Source organism: Geospiza fortis, unplaced genomic scaffold, assembly GCF_000277835.1.
Source record: "Geospiza fortis unplaced genomic scaffold, GeoFor_1.0 scaffold54, whole genome shotgun sequence".
Lineage (NCBI taxonomy): Eukaryota > Metazoa > Chordata > Aves > Passeriformes > Thraupidae > Geospiza > Geospiza fortis.
In genome coordinates, this window is record NW_005054301.1 from 13,240,645 (window position 1) to 13,262,300 (window position 21,656).

The window sequence follows — 21,656 nt, forward strand, 5'->3', positions numbered from 1 at the left end:
CAAAGGTACAGAAAGACAATTTGAAATCTGTGGCAAAAGTCAGTAGTTGATGCAGAGAGATCCTAAAAGTTGAAGTAGTTGAAACTGTGTAAATGTTCTCTCTTCCCTCTTATTTATTGACTCTATTTTCCTCTTTTTGATGTGTATTTTTGGGATTAGTTGGGGTTTTTTTATGCCTTCCAGTTAATAATGGTCTAGCTTGAACAGACAGAAAGACCCTCACCTCTTTTGCAAGATTGCTATAAACTGAGGGGACTGACAAAAATCTTTTTATTGTCTATATTGGTCTTCCATTACTCAGTTCAAGTTGAAGGTGTCTTCAACATATTCAGTAATCTGTACTGAGGTAGGAGCAGATGGAAATCCTATATCAGCACCTCTCTTAAGCTGCATTATGGCTGTTCCTGACAAGTGGATTTCTGTGAGAGACAGCTTTCTTGAGAGGTTCCTGTGGAATTCAGGAACCATTTTAAAACTAGTGTCCTTCCTTATGTTTAGAATGCATGGTGTTTTTTGATATTGCAATCACAAATATAAGGACAAGACTGGAAAATAAGCACTTTAAGAAACAAAAAAACCTTGCAATTTTTGGCTGACAAGGGACAGGGAGAGACAGCTGGTCAGAACAGATACTAATCTTATCACTTAATTTACTTACTCTGAGCTTTTATGCAATGTAAGAACCAAAAAACAACAAAGTGGCTGTGCTCAGGTGGAAGTTAGCCAAGTCTCAGAAGGGTTGGTAGAACTCATTATTCATGACGTTTCAAGATGCTTACTCAAGCTTAATTTATCTTTGAAGGGAAAAGTGGTGTTTATTTTTCTTCTTGCTGTTACTTTTATTTTCTATTAGTTTTGCTTTTGTCTTAAAGGGAACAGAAATTGAACAGAACTATGAGCTCAATAGGTCACACTTCTGTTTTGAAATGAGACTGCTAGTGCTGTCTTTGATGCCATGAGATGTCTGCAACCAACAATGTTTATTTATCTGGCAATGTAGCAATTGCATGGCAAAGAAAGGAGAGGAGAGGAGAGGGGAGGGGAGGGGAGGGGAGGGACACAAGAATATGTAGTCCAGCTCTCTCCTGCTGTTTTCAGCATGTATTGGTATGAAGGAAAATGTCAATACTATGTGATTTTATAGTGTTGCAGACTTCTGCCTCAGTTCTCATCAGGCGTGGATGGTGATATGTCACTGGCTAACTCAACTAATCTGCCATTGTTTTTAAAACTTCACAAGTGATAGCATTTTCCTCTGATTCTTCCTCTTCCTCCTTCTGGGCTCACTTACATCACCATGTATATTTTTATGTCTTCCTTTTGAACATAATTTTGTACCTTGATGGTGAGTCCAGAAAAGTTTAGTGTATAGTAAGCAAAGAAAGCTGAAACACAGTTGGGTTTAGTATTGTTATATACTGAGAAGGGGTAAATAACTTGTAAATAAATCTAAATAGCATGAATTTTTCAGAAGGTGCATGCAGTAGAGCTCTATGTGTGGGTGTATAAATAGTTAAGAAGAGAGAAGGCAGAAAAGGAAAGTAGATTTCTTTGCTCATCCTCAGTTATGCACTTACTTCACCTAATAATGAATGTAACACTTACTATAGATTGCCTTGGTGGTCTCCTAGAGTCTCTCCAACTTGCACCATATGAAAATATCTCTTCTGGGAGACTGGATATTTTGCAGGTGATATGTAAGATTTGTGTGTCTCAGGATGCACTCCTTTCTGAATAACAACTAAATCCCAAATTATTTTTAAATATGAAGTGGGGCAGGACCGGTTTGAATTGAACAGACACTGGATATATGAAACAACTGAGTGATAAGCTGAGGAGCCTCAGGCATTAAAAATAAGTGTGTGCCAGACACAGTTAAAGTTTGCCAGTGGATTCCAAAGGCAGTGAGAATATTCAAGGTCAGAGGTGTTTGCCTTCCTTTTGGGTGGGCATCAGGTGCCACAGCAGTGGGCAGCAGACACATCCTTTTTCATCTGTTGTCTGCTTAATACAGGTAGGTGACTTACATTTTGAGAGACAGTAAATTTAAGTACAGCATCACACATAAAATGCTTCTGCCTGTCAATTATCGCAATAGCGTTTTTGGTAAGTCAACTGCTAAGCAGCATTGTGTGGAGATACTCAGTGTGATTTACTATCTGGTCTTCTAATTCTCTGATCTGGGAAGTTGGAAGCACAGATGAGCTGTCCTCCATTTGTTAATTCATCTGTTACATTGTTTGTTTTATTGAATATTTGTGTATAAGGATTTGAAGATACAGAATTGTCTAATAATTCATTCAAAAATGTCTTGAGATAGCTTTAATGCTGGCCTCAAGATTTATGCTCAGCAAATACTAAACACACAGATATATAGTGCCTTTATTTATCAATATTTCTGCTATCAAAATTTGCTGAGCAACTTTTCTGATTAGTTTGGTTCTGTTTTACAATAATTATTAAACAAAAATCTAATGCTGTAAGAGCAGTTCTGCCTTATTGGTTAAATGCACTTTTGGCATATCTTATCTTTCTGGTGAGCACTGACACCAGATAAACAGCTGCACAGAAAGAAAGGATTGCTGCAAACTATGAGGCACTCACAGATTATTCAGATATCATCTTGCACTGGCCTTAGAATGGCCTGTTACTTTCAGCCTTAAAAGTAAACAATTGTTAATCACCTAGTGGCAACATGAGTTGACGAGCGCTTGTGGCCGCCTGGCCTTCAATCTAACAGTACTCAAAGGCTCTTCTCATCTTTTCTGTCACCCAGGATAAGAGGTGGTTTGCAGCCAAGCATTCCTTTGAGGAGGCTGCTGTGAGTTTAACAAAATGTTTGAAATAACCTCAGTAACTCCTCTCAACACTGATCCACAGCTTCAAATGTGCAGAATGCAACAATAGTGGCCTTGCATCGACAGTCTCTGGAGGGCAAACTAATGGCACAATGTTTTCTAAGGGAAACTGAGTAACAAGCAAGTACCTCAAGAAGCAACATTCCTTGCCTGGATTTAATCAGAAAGTGATGATTTCAGCAACAGTATGTGGAATAGTTCTGCAGTGCAAGCAGCCATCTTTTGTTCCCTGCTTATTCAAAGAGTACTGCCATTCTTGCAATATATTAACTGGTAAATACAAGTAGCACAACTTAAAATAGAATCAGCGCTGCTTTAGTAAACTAGTCCTCAAATTGCATATTGTAGGATTGGAAGGGTGTTGCTGTTTTGAACATTAATGGACTTACAGTGGACAGTAAAACAATGTGCTAACCCTGAGTTAGGAGAGACAAATACATAGATGCCACACCTAATACAGAATAGAATGTTAGACTTTCTCCACCGGAATGGAAATTTTGAAGCTTCTGGAAAAGATACAAGTTTTTTTTGTATTCTGCCTTTCAGATCTTAGGGTTTGTGGCTGAGCTTCTTTTGCTTAGTTATGTCCCTCATCCAGAGTTCCTGAATACTTTGCCTGTATGGAAATAGTTAACTAATGTAGAATCCTTGTATTTCCCAGAATATTGCATTTAGCTCCAAGTTATCAAACAACATACCTGGAACACTATCTATTATCTCTTTTAGCCAGATACTGGAACTATCTTCCCAGGTAGCCAAAATGCACTGTTTTCCAAGGTGCATACCCAAGTGATCCCCACTAGAGCCAGAAAAGGCCACCAGTGTGCACTCACAGCCCAGAAAGCCAAGTACAATGTGGGGTGCACTAAAGGGTGGTCAGGCAGTGGGACAGGTTGCCAGCAGAGGTTTGGATGGCCCATCCCTGAGTGTTCAAGGTCAGGTTGGATGGGGCCCTGAGCAGAGAGGTCTCAGTTGGTGGCACCCCTGCCCACAGCAGGGGGCTTGGAACTAGATGACCTTTAAGGTCCCTTCCAACCCAAACCATTTGATGATTCTTTGAAAAAACTGTAGCCATTATTTCCATGAAACAATCCAGCAGTATAAGAGTTAAAAATCTCTTTTCTCAAATGCGAATGAGAGTATGATGTTAATTTTAACTACATCACCCCAGTCCTGCAGTGCAGGCATAGGATCACCTTGTAGAGTGTCTTTAGTGCACAAAACCTTACAATCTGATGTGCAAAGAAAGCATCTACCTGATTTTTGAATATGCTGAGACTGAAAAAAACCATATTGTTCCTTAAGTACACACAACCACTTGAGAGTTGAGCAGCTGGAACACTGCTAATAAACAAAACAAACAAACAAAAAGAGTATATTTTAGTAGGTATTAGGACAGGAATCAACAGAAACTGAGAAATTCAAAGTTCACTCAAGGCTCTCTTCTCTTAATGACAAGCTGCCTTGAAGCCAGTATGTGTTTTCTTTCTCACTCACTGCATCAGTCTTCACTCAGAAAGCCTTGATCCTTGTAAATCACTGTAGCCTTAATGTTATTTAATCATAGTTTTTAAAAGTTAATTTCCATGAGAACTGTATTTTTTAAAAAAAGCCTAACTTGTCATTGAGGATTATAAAAATCCTTTATTTGCCTGGAGAACAGTACTCAGATCTGAATGAAGAAGTGTAAGTGAAGAATGTGTTTCGACAGTTTGTTTATTAAAAATGTATTATGCAGCTAAAAGTTATATTGTATTTATATTTTAATGACAGTGACTTGCACAGTTTCTGGTGCAGTCTATTAATGTTGCTTTTAAAACTGTGCTATGAAAAATTCTAAAATATTTTAAGTGCCCCCTTATGTCCACATAAATATCACTTGATTTGTTTTTATTTTTCAAAATGCCACAAGCAATTAAATCATATTATAAGCTTGATTAAATGCTGCTATTTTATTGAAGCTTTAACAGTCTCATTGCAGAGGTAAAAAGATAACTAGTGTAAAAAAAGTTCTTTAAGATTTAATCACATCTAAGTGAGGTGTAAATGTAGAGAGGGAGGCCTGATATTAGTTTCCATCCACCTTTTTTTCACCTGACAATTCTAACTTCCATATCAACTGCATATAATATGAGTTTGTGGCATTAATGGAACTGCCTACCCTTCTCAGCCCAAAGAAATTCCCACTTTTAAGTTAAAACCTCCTTGTTAAATGGGAGTCTCACAAAGTATTAGTAAACTTTGATTTTTTCCTTGTCTTCAGTAAAAATAAGACTTCCCCCAACTAATGTGGTAACATCAAAGTTTAAAGCAGATTAGGTTTTACTTGCTTAATTTTACCTTAAGCAGCATGAACTGGATGCCTGGATCCTTGAGACATATTATGCTGCTAGCATCGGTGTGTGAGGCATGTAATACTTGTTCATGCCATGGACAAGTTTCCTATTATCTTTACAAGTATGTGATCAGAACTTGTTAAACTTTCTTGGGCCACATCTGCAAGCAGATTTTTTTTTTTTTTTGCTTGCTCCGTAGGAAGTCAGTGTTTGGTAGCTTAAGGGAGTTGGGCACAAAAATATTGCAGCCGTATGGATTACAGGTTAAGGATCAGATTTTGTAAGCAAAAATTATCATTCAGTTACGTGATTTGCTAAGTACTGGATTTTTTACTCCTTTCAACCAGATTTGGTGAAGTCAAAGTAATACAGTGCTGTGTGTGTGTCACTGGATCACAAAATTGTGTGGAGGATTGGAAAACTGGCAGGAATGATAAAACTCCACCACCCACCATTATCTTCAAATTGCATTCAGAGTTTTTAAAATGCACTGTCTTAATGCACAAGTGCCTGTATTTGATTTTAAAACTCTGTGTAAATGAACAATAGAAAAAAAACCTTGTTATAAACAATTCTGAGTTAGGACTGCAGTAGCTGTTTAAGTGGGAAGTTTCTTGCTAATCGAAGTACATTTCTGAGCAGTGGCTCTTAAATGTTGGCCAAGATATATAATGCTGTGTCATCAGCAGCAGTAAACTGGTCTAGACATAAGGAAGTTGGCTGACTTATGCCAACTGACCTTATTTGAAAATGTGGTTTGTAGTTGTTGCTTACTAGCCTAGCTCTGCCAATTTTTAAATTTCTTCTGCTGACACAAATGAGACTTCTGCAAGTACACTAAAATAAAGCTGAGTATCCTTAAACAGTAAACTTATTATGTATTATTATGGGGGAGGGTTAATTATTTTATCTTCAAGGTTTATTAGTATTACAAGTAAAACCTATTTACTCACAACTGTGATTCTGAAGAACGATGTTAAATTGACTTAGAATGTTATCATTTATTTGTAAACTTTTGTAATTCCCCTTTCCCAGAAAACAAGTAGTGCTGTGCAAATGGTAATGCTCTGGTTTGCTCTATATTTAAAATTAAAAACAAGGAGACAAAGCCAGCTTTTTAGCTGGCATTGAAAAGTGAGGGACTAGAATGCACTCCTTAAAAGACACATTCAGGTGTGACCTTCATAATTAAAATTACTGACCAGGTAGACTGTTATACTTTCATAACATGAATATTTGGCTGAATCCATTTGATAAAATATTTGTTTAAATGCATGCGTATTAGAAATAATAATTGTTATGCCAGCATTTCCTTATGAGGGTCTTCTGGAATTCAAATTATTTACATTATGCTGAGATGCATATAGAACATCTAAAACAAATAGACTAATAATAAATGAAGTGAACATTTATATATAAAAACAATTCCAAGTTCTTTTACATTTCTGTTCAGTATCAAGCAGTGTGTTGAAAATGCATTTTTCATAAAACCACATGCAAGGCTTTGTGATCGTGAAAAAATCACCTCACAACAGCCACATGTCTAGGCAAATCCTTAGAAGCTGGTATGGACCTCACACAGACATTCCAGAAGAAAAGACATTACTAGAAAGTAGTTTCTCTTGAAGTGAAGTAGAATATATGTGAGCCTAATAGGCCACTTTGATAAATAAATAAAAGTCTTTTTTCTGTTCTAGCACAAAACTGGTTCAACTGGAGGGCAAGTTAAACCCTGACTCATATTTTACTTAGTTGTGTTCTTTCCCTTTTTATTCTAAGTGATCTCTCAGTTTGTTGTTGTTGCTGGGTTTTCTTTTCTTAAGACAAAGAACCATTTAGCTTTGTCTTATCTGAATTTTGCCTTCTGGCTTTACAGTATATCTCTGTGAAACTCCTTTCCAAGACAAAACTCAGTGTCCCAGGATTATCAGTGTACCTCTTTAGCTATGGTTTTCTTTCAAAATTTATGTGATTAAACCAATACAGAATTCCTCTGAACAATCTGAAATTAGTGCAAACCTGACTTATTTAAAGCAAATAGTATTGTCAGATACAAGTTTTATCTAAAGAACTTGTTGAGACTGCAACTATATTTAGCTATATTCAAACTGTATTTTTCTATCTCAGATGCTTCAGTTGATTTTTTGAAAGACACCATGTGCTGCCTTTAGTACTTAGACTAAATTTAGTCATCTATATCAAGCCTAAATTAGGCCTAAAGCAATCCACGAGCTTTTTTAATGCTGCTCTCCTCTTGCCATGCCTTGGGGTCAGAAGCCTGTGTGCATCCCCTTTGGCACTCCTGGTACTCACACCCCAAGTGCCCCCGAGTTGGCTTTGGCAGCCTTGTAGTCAGTCACAACTTCTAATGTCAGAACTGGACATTGGCTAAACTGGGATTTATATAATGGTAGCTACCTATCTATTGATTGATTTTTAAGTAAACTGATGCAACCTCTGTGGATGATTTTCACTTGTCATGTTTATTATGTTCTTGCATCTGTATTTCCTCTTTATTTTTACTGCATGGAATCAACCAATCCTTAGTTACTTGGATTTCTTTTCAGCTTTAAAAGGAAATCCCTAATAAAAGTAAAGTTCTAAAAGCACTACTTTCACTGCAATAGATAAAATTACAGTTTTGTGTAACTTTTGGACACATTCCTTCACACCTAAGAACTAAAGACAGGGAAAACAAATACAAGCATATTTTCAGGGATTTATACGATTTTTCTAAGCAAGAAGAAAATCCATAGGAGTCCAAGAGTTTGTTACAGTGTAAGGTTGATTTTCAATTTAAGCCTAAACTTTCTCCAGTGTGTCTTCCATATGAAATAAGGTAGCGTGGCCTATCTTTTATCTACACAGTTTTAGAAATGGTACATTCAAAGATTTTCTATGCTCCTCAGAGCTGCTGAATGTCTCCCCTTTCCATATCAATAACAAGTATGCAGTCTGTCATTTTAGTTCATTCTCCTGTGTAAACCACAGTCAGTCACTTAACTTGCTCAGTGCTACAACTGATGCAAGAAATCAATTTATAGCTTTACTTTGTAATTCACAGCTCTGACTTTCATTCCTCAGTGTGTCATATCTCCACTTGGGAAGGAGTCAAATTAAAAAGTATGGTTCTTACTTTTAGGTCACATTTTGCTATCTCACCCCCATACGCAAAAAGGTTAAGTGTCTTTTCAAATTAAGGCAGCAGTAATTAACCGGTGGGATTGTTTGTGGTTTGCCAACTCTGGGCGTTAATGAGAGAGGAATTAGCACTTAGCAGCAGGAGTTCCTGATAGTCAGTGGCAAATGCTTAATGGGCCAACAAGTTTATTTTGGTCTTAAGTACTGCACTTAAGTGCAGTAAACAAAAGTATGGCGCGGGTTTTTATGTGATCATACACATGAGCTTTGTGATATAGAGCTATAATTGAACAAATGACACAATAGAGTTGAAAAAGTGCAACCTACACAGCACAGGGCAAACAGTTTTGCTGTAACACCACAGTCAGAAGCAGGATTGATGGATGTTTTCATGCCAAAGATGTACTTGCTCCTGTCATTAACAGTCTGCAGATGTTCTTGTATACAATTTTATTATTAAATTTGGTATTTCTGAACATAATTTTTTAAGCACATCAAAAATTGTGCTTGAGCTGAGGTGATTTCCTCACAATAGATTAAGACAATAAATTGATTAAGACAATAAATAAAGACAATAAAGACAATAAATTAGCCTTTTGAGGTGTCCCAAAATAGTAATTTTATTTAAAATTACAGTTTCACAAAATAACTAACAAATTACTTAAGCACAGTGCCACATGGATTTTATGGTGGGTGGGGGATTCAGACTGCTACACAGCAAAATGAGCCCTTCAGAATTTGGGTGAGCAGCTGCTCATTAGCATCAGGATTTTACCTGGCACATGTGCTCGTAATGAGTAACTACTTGCATACATTTCATACCTTCTGCCTTGCGCAAAATAGCCCATTAGAAATGTGAGGTCTGCTCCCTATCTTCTGGGAATTTTTGCTTTTAAAATAATTTTGGTTAGTATGTAAGAACATTTCCACCCAATTACCCATCTCTATATTTGCTTGATGTGGGAACAGATATGTCGTCTGTGAAGTGACAAAAGTGGGGGCCCCTCCTGGATCAGCAAACTGGCAAACTGCTGTCTCTCACCAGAGGCTGTTAGCATCAGGCCTTGGCCTCACTTGCCTTGGCCCCTCTCTCCTGCTTGGGTCTCTGGGCTTGCAGGTGCAGTGAGGTTCTGCACGTTTTGACACCACAGGAACTTAAGCAATGGACAATGGAGAGAAGTCCCTGGAACATGAAATTTTTGCCAACCAGACAAGATTAGGAATTGGTTATAGGCAGCATCGTCCTTCATATTGGCCACTTTTTAGTCTGTACTGTATTTATTGCCAGGCATGTTAGGATGTGTCAGAGTTTTAACCTTTCAACTTTCAACTTTCGAATATCACCTTTCAGTTGCAAAAAGCGTATTTGCCAGTGTGGCCTCATCTATGCTGAGGGTAATTTACTCTGCCACTGAACTGTGGCCACGTGGAGGTTGAAGAGTAGTAGCCATAGACCAAAATGTTACAATGCTCTGCAGCAGTTTCAGGCAAAAGAGTACCACATCTAATTGAAACTGCAGGAGGAAGCCACAGGGGTTTCTTCTTCCTTTGATGCCTATTCCATTACAGGAGCACATCAAATAGAGTTTTCTCTGCATTGTTGGAAAGAAACCACGCTCACGAAGCCAGTCTGGCACTACCCATGGCTTTGAGTGTTTGTATTGTCTGCTCAGCGGACATTTAGGTTACCGTGCCTCCCCTCAGCACATATTTATTAAAATTAAATGTTAACAAAAATTGGCTACCATATTGTTTGAATCCTGAGTACAACTCTGCATATAAACCATTACATGACATTCTATTGAACCTTTTCTTGTACAGACGGTACCTAACAGCTCATCCTGCGCTGTTGGTTTTGGCAAGTTCACTACAGCATATAATAAATCAAGGAAAGAAAAAGCTTTTTGGCCTAATGTTGTACAGACTGCTGTAATGTTAGACTACAGAAAGCAGTTCTGTTTTTAGACATCCTTTTACTAACCCAACATTCATAATTTATGATTCCACTGTAAAATTCCTGCAACACTACACCAGAAGTAGTGCTGCCCTTTAATTAAGTGCTCTCAGTAGGAAAAACGTGAAACTGATGTGCAAAACATATCGCAGTACACAGTGATTGATAGTGATTACTTCTTTATGAACCCAGCCTGAAGGTCTGAACTTCCTGATGGGTAAAATAGTCCATGGGGCTACTTCCTGAGATTGCCTAGTGGGGATCTGTCAGAGTTAGCAATATCTGAGGAATTCCTGAGGCACATTTCAGAGCCATTACAACACAAACTTTCTGTTTCTTCTGAATTGTGCTTCATGTTAATAATTACCTGAATAATAGCTCATTGTAGAGATTATCTTTTAAGGATTCATTGTTATCTTCATGGTATTATAATTTGAATGAACCGGGACATGTGTAAAACCTTGTATCTTTAATGTCTGCACACACAAGTCTAAAAGAGCAAGGTGCATGTCAAAAGAGGTTTCTCTGTATATCACAGTTACTGAATGTTATTTAGTATTTAATGCTAAATTAAAGGTATCTTTTACTGATGTGTACAGAAGATTCAAAATAAAAAACTGAAACTCTGATGTGGATTCTGTGAGTCTCTAAATATCATTTTTATTCATGGAATCAGGTACTATTGACATCAATCAATTGCAGATTCAAAATACTCCCTCCAATTTTGCAGTGAAGTTACCAGATTTGCGTTGGAATCACAGAGGTGGGAAAGTGAAATTGCCCTAACACAGTTACATAAGTTCATTTTTCTTTTTTTGTTTGATAGGTTTGGCCCTGGATTAGTCATCTACTGGTACGGATTTATTGAAGAGCTGGACTGCCATCGTGAGCGTGGCATCCTGCTAAAAGACTGCTTCCCTACTGACATTGTGACTCTGCGGCACAGCACGGCTCAGTGCTGATGTTGGAGGAAGAGGTAAATCCGGAAGCAATTTTACTTTCCTGCAGTGTAAACTAATGGCAGCATCTGCCCTGAACTTCAGCTGAACTCCTGCTGCCTGCCCTTATGCTACTGCTGCTTTACACAAACATATCAAGAGTTTCTGTTTTGCTTCAGACCTCTGTTGTGATCAGCCAAAAAAGACAGACACAACCCACTCATTATCAGCAGTTCTGTCTCTGTCAAACAGCTAGTTTCAAGATACTCATAATCTTTCTTCCTTCCGGATGGCTTCTTCAAGCATTCTAAACAAAGACAAAAATGCAGAGGCTGAAAGGTGGAGCTTTCAGTTCTTTTCCCTGTTACAGAGTCACTTATAAAATTAAGTGCTTTTTATGAATTCATTATGTGCTAGTGATGTGACTAAAACACCTACAGTGGTGTGGAGGTTTGGTGAAAACTGTTGTTTTGGAGCTTAAAGCAATATAGGGCAAAGCTGGTAAAGCCCAAGTGGTAAGAGAGGATCATGGCTGTTACAGTAAATAGCCAGATTTGGAGATAATAATTGGTGTATGTGTTTTGTCACTATCTGATTGTTAAAATCAACAGTGGAATCCCAAGTTAACAGTTAAAAAATAGGAGATTTTGAGAGGGGGTGAAAGCAAAGAACGCAGTTTTTATGTATATAAGCCTGTGAAATTTGGGGGTGATGTGGGGGAGGCTTTGTAAGTATTTTAATGACTCAAAAATAACTCATGTTTTGTCTTTTTCTCTTCCTCACCCCCGGGGAATCTATACTTAGGAATTTTCCTCTTAACTGACTAAGGTAGGAATCTCTCTTAACACCTGCAGGTACTGTAGCAAATTTCTGGCACACTGAAGTCTAAAAGAACATGCAGGAGCTTTCTATGTGACTTATTTCTGAAGGAGTTTACCATCCCAGTGTTCAAGAAGGGGAATTAAAAAAAAAGATACAACAGTGCTTCATACTGGATCCGTTCCACAAGACAAATAAAGCACACACAAATGGACTGAAGTTTCCTGCGTACTTGTTTTCTTGTAAGAACCTTGTTTTTCTCTTGTTAGAACCACTAAGATCAGAAGTTCATTGAGGTGGGTGTTGGCTCTTGGTGAAGTTTTGAGTTCAGTCTCTTCTTTTTCCATCCACATTGCCACTCAGAGAAGCAAGACTGGGTCTCAGGTTTGTGCTCTCAGCAGTGTCCTAATGACAGCAGCTTGTTGGGCTTGATACACTTCAGTTCTCTTCTCTGTGCCAACTCTTACTCAGGAAAGGACAAAATATTTTAAAATGTCAGTGAGAGATTTGCCTGTATGCTCATCATGTTCCGATTTCTGAGAAGAGCTATGGATTCAGCTGTAGAAATAAAGATCTGATAACAGTCTCCCTAAAGCACAAGTTGATGATCTTTTCCAGAAAGAAAGGGTCTCTAAAACATTGCAGTGCCTATTCATCACCTCTTTTTTCATTGAAGTGGTACATATGTTTTCAAAAATCGTGTGCAGACTTGCCTTGAGTGGAAAGGGTATTAATCCTAATCAGGAGTTTTTCAGCTGTAGTTTTCAGATGCATACACAGTATTTTTATTTTTAATTTTTAATTTTCACCTTAACACTTTCTGGTAAGTTTTAGGCAAGAATTTATCATTTTGACAAATCTTTAATTTTCAAGAAAAAATGTGTTTAATCTTCTAGTACTCTGTCCCTTGCTGCAGAGATAAACTAGTATAACTCCAATGAGTTATTGTCGAATAGAGATATTTTCCTGGGTTTGAATGTGTTATAGTAAAGAGACTTGTTTTTAAAAAATATTCAAGCACCGGTAACTCATTTGCGTTCAGCTATTTAAGGTATTGTGCTGAGCTTGTTTTACCTGACCAGCTGTAAGGTGTCTGCCCTTTCAGATTCACAGAAGCAGTCTGTGAATGTACCTGCCTGATGCTACATTTAGGGTGTTACTCCCCCTGGGACTTTTAACTATGGTTTAGGTTAGTGGAATGTGTAAAAACAGCAAGAGAATAAAAAAGAAGGAATAACTGAACATTGTCATAGTAGAAAATTCAGAAGTAATGGTTGTCTGAGTGAAATGGGTTTTAAAGGCAAACAGTATTTGTCTTAGCTACTGCATATGCTTTCTGTTGTATGAAATCATTTAAATCAGCTTTTACATGATACACTAATGCTGCTTTTTCTGTTTGAATAAATTAAACTTATCTGCACAGATGTTGAAAATTCTGCTAACCTTCATCAAAGCTTTGCTTTATTTGTTTTTACATTAAACAAATTTATGTGGAGAGGCACAGATAAATCAGTTTAGGCTTATATTTGTGTACTTATTCCTCTACCTAATGCTGTGACATAACAGGTTGGAAAGCAGTACAGCTGTCTTTAATCAGAGCTTTGAACTCATCTTCATATATTGCCCACTTAAAGAATCTGTATTAGAATGACTACACAAAAGTCTATATACTGTACCAATTTCATTGCATGCTATCAAAAAAGCTTTGCTACTGCAAAAACTATGCTGTGTCACTATTTTAAATGCTGAAAGCAAAACATAAAAAAATAGGACTATTTTGTTATTACTGCTTGTATACTGAAAAAAAACCCCTTTATTTGGCTATTTTCTCTGTTTATCAGATGTAAACATCAACTTTCTATTAAAGAGGAAGGCAATGACATTTGTTTGTAGGTTTTTCCTTGCTTTGGATTTCTTAAACAATGTTGTGGGCATTAGAACCTTAACATTAAAACCAAATTCAGCTTTATGGAGTATTCTGTAGAGTGTGCTAATGAATTATGCCAAGCCAGAAAACAGAAGTGAACATAAAACTGAGTGATGTTCTCACTGGCATATATAGACTTGCAAGCATCTGCTCTTACAACCACTGTTATAAGGCCTGTTCTGAGGAATTGATGTAATTGTACTGAGCAGGGAAGCAAAATTTCCTTGTAAAGGAGGAACAACACAGTGGTGGGTCACACACTATAGTATAGGAAGAAAACAGAGATTTTACCATTCCTATATTCTGGGGACACATTGTTAGTATGAGTTTAATTTTCTTTCCCTAAAGACATCTCAGAGCAGAAAAAGTTTTGTCTAAAGTTGAAGAAAAGGGACCAAATGTCTTATTGTGCTTACCTCATTACATTAATGGTACTTGTAGTTCATTAATAGTTTTCATCCTGTTCTGTTGTATTTGCTCATTCAAAAAGTCATTCTTTCCTGGTATTGGGTTTTGGGTTTTTCCACCGTCTAAACTACTACAAAAGACTGTGAATGCCTCTTTCCATTTTCCAGTCTTCCCCTTTTAATGTTCCATCTTATTTCTTCTTGTTCCTTCTTAACCATTTCACTTTAATTTATTCAGTATCCTCCCATTTGCTGATGTGTTCTATTTGAAAAGTTTTCTACCATGTTTTCTACCACCCACTTCTGTTTCTGTTACTACATCTGAAGAGTGCTATTTCCATTTCTGTATACATTTGAACTGACCAACCATGTAAAGCAATTTTGCTCTTACTCTAATTTAAGTAGCAGCTCTGGATTCCAGGGAGACTGTCCCCAAAATTTCCACATGGCTTTGCAATGGGGAACCATTGTGATGCTCTTCATACTCTTGGTATGACACACAGGTCATTTCTGCAGGCTGGGAGTATTCACCAAACAGAGTGCACTTAGTGCAGAATAATCACTCACTCCTCAGTTGAGAGTACAGTTGTACAAATGACTTAGTGCCTCTGTGCTACTAGAAAATAGGCAAAGGAAATATTAGGAATTCAGCTGTTAAAGCTGAAGGTTCCTTTCATTAATGAACCTTGCCTTATCTAAGTTCATGCCTTGTTTGTGTGGTACTTCTGCAAGGAGATCTGTTGAAGTTAAAGATTTAGCTTTCCTCCTGTGGCAGCTCTACTTGGTTCAGAGTGGAAAAGATGGCTTTCTCCACATTTCCACATCACAGTGCATCCTACAGGGTGTTGTTATTTACCAGAGTTGATAACAACTCCTCAAGGGTTAACAAAAAGTACACAGAATTTAACTTGATTCTTGGTGTTGCTTTGTCTGATGTAGTCTTACAGTAGATAACTTCTAAAGGGATCTTCTGCTGTTAGATAGTGAATACTGAACTAGAGTAACAGTTGTTAGAAACATGGGTTTGTTATTTCAAGGGTGAGATAAATTACATTAGAACAAATGCAACTCAAGTATTGATTTAATATTATAGAATTAAATGGGAGGCTGCTTGCAAAAACAATAAAAATTCCTCCTATCATGTTATTCTAAGTCACAAAGGGTGATTTGTTGTGGATTTTCAGGTTATTCAGAAATAACCTTTTTATTACATTGACAAAAGAAGAAACCTCAAGGGCTTGCTCTTTACAGTGGTGTGATAGGAACCTAAAGTGTGCCTGTTGAAAAATGAACTAGCTAACAATGGGAGCTTGGCAGCAGCTTCACCATTTATAGAGAAACCGTCTATCTAGTACGATCTGTATAAAATAGACCTCGCTTAGGTTAGGGAAAGGTCACAAGTTACACAAAGTTTGGATAGTCTAAATGCGTTACTCAAAACTAACTCTCCTGTGTACAGTAAATATTAATTGAACCTGTATTATTAAAAACATGCCAGGATTCAAAAGATTAAATAAGGAAGATGTAATTATGAGCTACATAATAAACAGAGAAGTTTTAGTTCCCCTTGTATTTTTTACTTTCCTGCTATTGTTTCATATGTAGCTGTTATACAAAGAGCAGCTGAGGTCACCTACTATAAATTACGGGTTTTGTACAATAGTAATCTACCAAAATTATTCCAGAGTTGGATCAAAGAGCTTCAAAAGACTTTTCAAAAACTTTTCCACATAATAAAAAGACTCTATTTTGATGCCCTTTTCTTATGAGGATTTCTTGGTTTAGAGATGCATCTTAGAGTATTCAGCTGCTTGCGTTAATACAGTGATATTTGAACACATAGGATTTGCATAATTTGTTTGCCGCCTCAAATAAGCATGAAGTGGTAACATCAAAAAAACTCTTTAAATATATTACCTGGTGCATTTTTCAGGCTAAGTTTTTAAGTGATCTAAGTAAAACCAATTTTGTTTGTGTGTTTATTTAAGGAAGCTAGCAAAATCTCAAATCACATTTGATATTTCTTCTGTTTACAAATATACAAATCCTATTTACAACGATAACATTATTAAAAATGATAACAGTAATTCTCAGCTGGCATCATGTTCCTGCAAAGGATGCCTGCGTGCCCTCGCTTCTGGCCAGGCTTTCACCTAATGTGAACAATCACATGTCATCTGCACAGATCCATAGATGTGGCACTGCGATGTCAGCGCAAAATGAAATGTCAATGCAGGCGTACGGAGACCGAGTAACGGTATTGAAACCATGTCAGGGCATATCTACAGAGACCACGTTACTCTGTCACTGTGGTTTTAGGAAGATCACTTTGAAATGTTAAAATGAAATGAAACTAAGTCAATTAGGTAATAACAATTGAGGTTCAGGGATTAATTGAGGGCCTAAGGTGAAGCCAGTGGCCATTAACCCCAGCTAGTTATTAATTTTAGAGAAATAGAGAACTATCCTTGGCTAAGGTTATTGTCATTATTATTAGAGAGTTGTGGGGGTTTGTTCCCTGTATTGTACAAATACCTTTTGCTATTGCTTTTCATAGTGATACACAAAGTGTGGTGTTAAAGGGTAGTTAAAGGCATATTAGTGCAAAGTTAAGGTTTTTTAGAAAGTGAATCTACCCAAAAGCAGACAACCACTTCCTTTTCATACAGACACTTAACAAATTTTTATTAATGTCCAGCTGTCTGTAAACAGAGAGATTTGCTATAATGTATTTACCTCTGAGTAAGGAAGGAAAATAATACCAACATGGAGAAATACTCATGCAATTTACACAGCAACAACTATTTGCGTGGCCCAAGTATTCACTGTTAACTTAAATAAGACATGAAAATTGGTCAATATTAAATAATTATTTTTGAAAATACATAAACAAGCACCAAAGTTATAAACTTTATGCAAATTCAGGATTTCAGCCTATATGACTATAGCATTTGGACACAAATGTGTAATATATTATTCTTTTATAATTTCAATGAGAGATTCTTGCCAAGAGCAATGACTCTGTGGTTTAGCATGCTACACAACACATGAAATCTGTCTGGCTCTCTGTCCTAAGGAGAGAAGGCAGGACACTAGATCAAAGGAATGCAATTTTTTTCTTTTCAAATATTTATTTATATGAATTTGTGTGTATTTTAATATGATGATAATATAAAGCAAGTATAAACAAACATGATTTGTGCTGTTAATAAATACCAACTACCCTTTCTCTTATAGGAGTCCCTGATAGATATTTGCTCAGTATAGGTGTGTTGGTTTGTTTTTCTGTCTTCGGGAAAGGGCAGTAAATCAACATTTTTTCCTGTTGTAGAAGGTAGTATCCTGTGTTTAAGTGCTGGTGAGAGCAGGGAGACAGTTCTGCAAGTTAAGTGACAGTGATGTTGAGAGAGCATGACATGGGAGAGGGGATGAGCTACACCTGGAGCAGCCCAGGCCCAGCCCTGCTGAGAGCCAGCAGCTTTTAGAACTTGACCTGGACATGCTGGGGGTTCTGTCTCCAATGTGATGCTGCACAGTTGTGGTCTCGCCTCCCAAAGTGCCTCAGGGGTGCTGAGAAGATTTCTGAAAGGTCTTTGAAACTCCTAGTAAGAAGAGTACTGTGAAAATGCAAGCTTTATTACAAAAGAACATCTTCCATTACTAATAGATGTATTGGATTAAATTTTTTCTTGTTAATTTTCTTTTGCTTTTCCATAGCAAGCATTCATGCCACACTCCATTTTGTATTCTGCCTCAGCATGATAGCTTCTTAATGAATGGAAAAACATAAAAATTAGTTTGATCAGTTTATTTCCATAAACACTTTAAGCAGCCTTATATTAATGTGTTTGCTCCGCATTACGTACAAATGATAAAATACACTTAGAAAAAAATAGTCTTGCTGCACATCATAAAAAAATGTAGGCACAGTTGAGTCTCAAGACATAGAGTTACATCCTTCCTCTGAGGCACAACTGTCTGTACAGATCAGCTTAAATGTCTGTCTAATCTAGTCCTAAAAAACTGCAGTGATGGAGATGTTTAGAAAGATGATGGGAATCCATTCCCCTACCCATCTTTATTTAGTTAGAAATATTTTTCCAATCTTATCTAAATCATTTTTTGCTGTAATAAGCATGTTACATCTCATCCAATTATAAATGCATATGGAGAGTAAATCTGGTATCTGCTTTCTTTTTCTGACCATTTCTATATTTGAATATTTACTCAAAAAACACCTCAAACTCTTCCAGCATTTTTTCAAAGAAAGTTTTTTATGTTATGATTATATTTGTTACTTTATGCATGTCTTATATTTTAGAAACCCATTATTTAGAAGATTTCAGCAAATATGTTCCTTCAGCACAAGTTGGTATCTTCTATTTAGGCTGGACCCTTTATAATGCCCACATCCAGATTCATCACAAATCCAGCATTTTTTTTATCCTATTATTCTTTTCCCTCTTACACATACTATTTGCTCATGTATTTTTAATTTTAACTTGCTGACTTCAAACTACTTCTGTGTTCTGTTTAGTTTGAATTTTAATCTCACCCTTTGGAAATAAATACTTGATTTGATTCACAAAGTTTTGAATGTGTAATTTGAAGTCAATAATTAAAGCATTCAGTGTTTCAGGATTATTACAGAGTTTGATGGTTAGCTGTCACCAATGAAATATAGCATGATGAGATATATCCATCGTAAGATGTGCTCCTAAAACTTCTAATACCCGTCTTCATGATCAGGAGGCACGTGGCTTACTGCTCAATTTGTGAAATAAAAATTTACTTAAACAAAATAAATAGTAAGAAAGAGTCTGCTAAATGGAACATGCAGAAGTAGCAACTTTTTTTGCTTAGGTGTACATTTGCCATGAAGGTCCAAATTCTCAATTCTCAGGCTGGCTTTATCATCTTAAAAGATTCTGTTACTACTAGCCCAGTTCCTCAGCTGTACTGACAAGCTCGTACTGTCTTGCCGAAGAGTTGGAGGCTCCAGCTGACAGTTGTTTTCCTGTGCTTTCCTTTCATCCCAGCTTTTCTGTAAGGTTTGCTGAAGGCAGAGGAGAGGTTAAGAGTTATTTGTGCTTCAGCAACCCACAGACCCTGGAAGCTCAGGAACATTTTCTGTCATGACAAAGAGATTTGTCATAAGAATGCAAGATATTAAGTGTCATAGATTTACTTTTGTCTTCCATTTGCCTAATCCATGCTATATTTGCCTTGAAACAGTCCTATCCATTTATGCTTTGCATAACTGTTGTATGTTCCTTGACTAGAGATACATAACTTCCTCATAGCTGATACTAACTACAGACAAAGAAGAAAATAAAGTATCTAATACTTGGGAAACAATGGGGTATTTTAATTACACCCCAGATGGTGCCTGTTAGATGAAAAAGTAACATTGAAGAGTGTATTTAGAGGGAAAATGTGGTATCCCTTTTTACAGGGTGTAATTTTCAATTTCCCTGTTCCCATTTTACAAATTGCAGACCTTTCTCCTTCATTCTTCAGTTACTCAGGCATAAGAACTTAGGCAAAGTGGTTGGTTTGTCAGAGCTCTGCCATGAGGATTCAGAAGCAAATTCTGTTGGATTTTTCTCATACTTACCCATCTCTGCCCCAGGTGTGCCTGGGGGGAGCTATGAGTCTGCTGATGGTTTTTTTCTTATCCTACCCAACATCACTCCATTGCTAGCCTAGATCAGAGGCAGTCGCCTACTGCATCTGTGTTCAGCAGCACCATGATGATGGCTGAGCATTTACTCTGTCGTTCTTCCACAGGGACTGGATTTTATTCAGCCTTGTTGGTTTTCTGCTTCTTGCATGTCAGCAAGCTGGGTTTTCCAACATAAGGAAGGTGTTAAGGTCTCATTCCTACTTTCTGGGACAACCCTTTAAAAGGTACAGTGACTTTTGCTAATACTGGCACAATGTCCATTTTGAGCTGTACGTGCTATGGCACGAGGATGGTAAAAGCCAGTACAGTGAGCACCAAGTAGAAAAATATGTTCTTGTGCTTAAACATGTGCTTAAAATATGTTCTTGTGCTAGAATTAGTTCAAAATTGCTTTACATTTCTCACTAATGAAACTGCTTCATACTCATCCTATAAGCCTCTTTTCTCAATTTTTTTATCTTAATAACATTTTGGTTCTAATTCCATTTTCCTTTAAAAATTGTGCTATACTAGCCTTCTTGTTATCTTTTCTACATTGTTCCTTTACACTGCTTGTGTCTGTCTGTTTCTTCTTCCAAAACTACTTGCTCCATGTGCCAAGCCTGACTAAAGTTTTAGTGGCTGCTTCTGAAGAGAGGCAATGTCCAACCCCTGAAGGACAGCAGGGGGAAAGTGTCACCAGCTCACGTAGGTGACAGCTGCTCTTTGCCCACTCCTGATTTGGAAGACACTCTCAAGATGCCCCACCTTGCTGGGTCAGTACATAGGTGCCTTGTAACCCATGGAAAGTTTCTGCTGCTAAATTGCTTTCAATAAAAGGCATCTTTAATCAAAATCCAGTGTGTTCTCCCAGCATACTCTTCTAGTTGTTTCTATGAAACTCACTTTTTTTGCTAGTTTCCAGTTCCAAAAATAAGGTTTCCTATTATTCTTTATGCAGTTTTCACTGTTTTCTCTCACCTGATTCAATTTGCTAAATCTCCCCTAGTCCCTTTCCATGTGTTTCTAATCTAGGATTTAGAAAAACAGTATTTTTAGGGGCATAGTAGCCACCACATTTACAACAGTGAGACATCAAAACTCTCAAGCACACAAGTTGTGTCTTTCAGCATGTTAGCTAGTGAAATGCATTCCTGTGCTTCCCACTGATCTGGTAACAATGTGGGAACACGACTTCCTCTGTCTATTTAGCCCTGGGATGGCAAGCCCATAAGTGATGGCTTCCTGGTTTTATAAATACTGAAAGCTAAACAGCAAAGCATTTTCTGATTTCTTGGCCTCCATTTCCTTCAAAGATATCAAAAAGTGTTTCCTGAATTTTTTGGCGAGGCGCATTCAATGTGAATCAGGAGCAAAGGAAAACAAAGGAAAGGACCCATCATAAGGATGAAATCCCAGGCTTGAATTCAAGCCTTGACAGTCCTGTGACAGAAGAACCAAACTGTACCTCTCTGTTTCGGTCAATGTAGTGTGTTTTATTATCTGGCTCTACAGAACTGAATCAGCAAAAGGATTAGTCTTGACCAGACTTTAGATCTAAAAGCAGTTTTGCAACATGTTTGCATTGTCTGCAGATGTACTCTAGATTTC

The 21,656-nt window shown here is 37.3% G+C and overlaps 1 protein-coding gene across 2 annotated transcripts in view; it reads left to right on the forward strand.

Annotated features, from left to right (window-relative positions):
* The window catches only part of CUNH15orf41 (chromosome unknown C15orf41 homolog), a 95,246-nt gene extending 81,318 nt beyond the window's left edge, over positions 1-13,928 (forward strand). Inside the window, exons 10-11 of one of the 2 annotated variants that reach the window (XM_031065536.1) lie at positions 11,116-11,265; positions 12,032-13,928. In XM_031065536.1, coding sequence (XP_030921396.1) covers positions 11,116-11,251 — 136 coding nt within the window. In that variant the 3' untranslated portion in view covers positions 11,252-11,265; positions 12,032-13,928. The remainder of the gene's footprint in view (positions 1-11,115; positions 11,266-12,031) is intronic. The other variant, XM_031065531.1, reaches the window with a different exon arrangement.
* Positions 13,929-21,656: the final 7,728 nt, after the last annotated feature.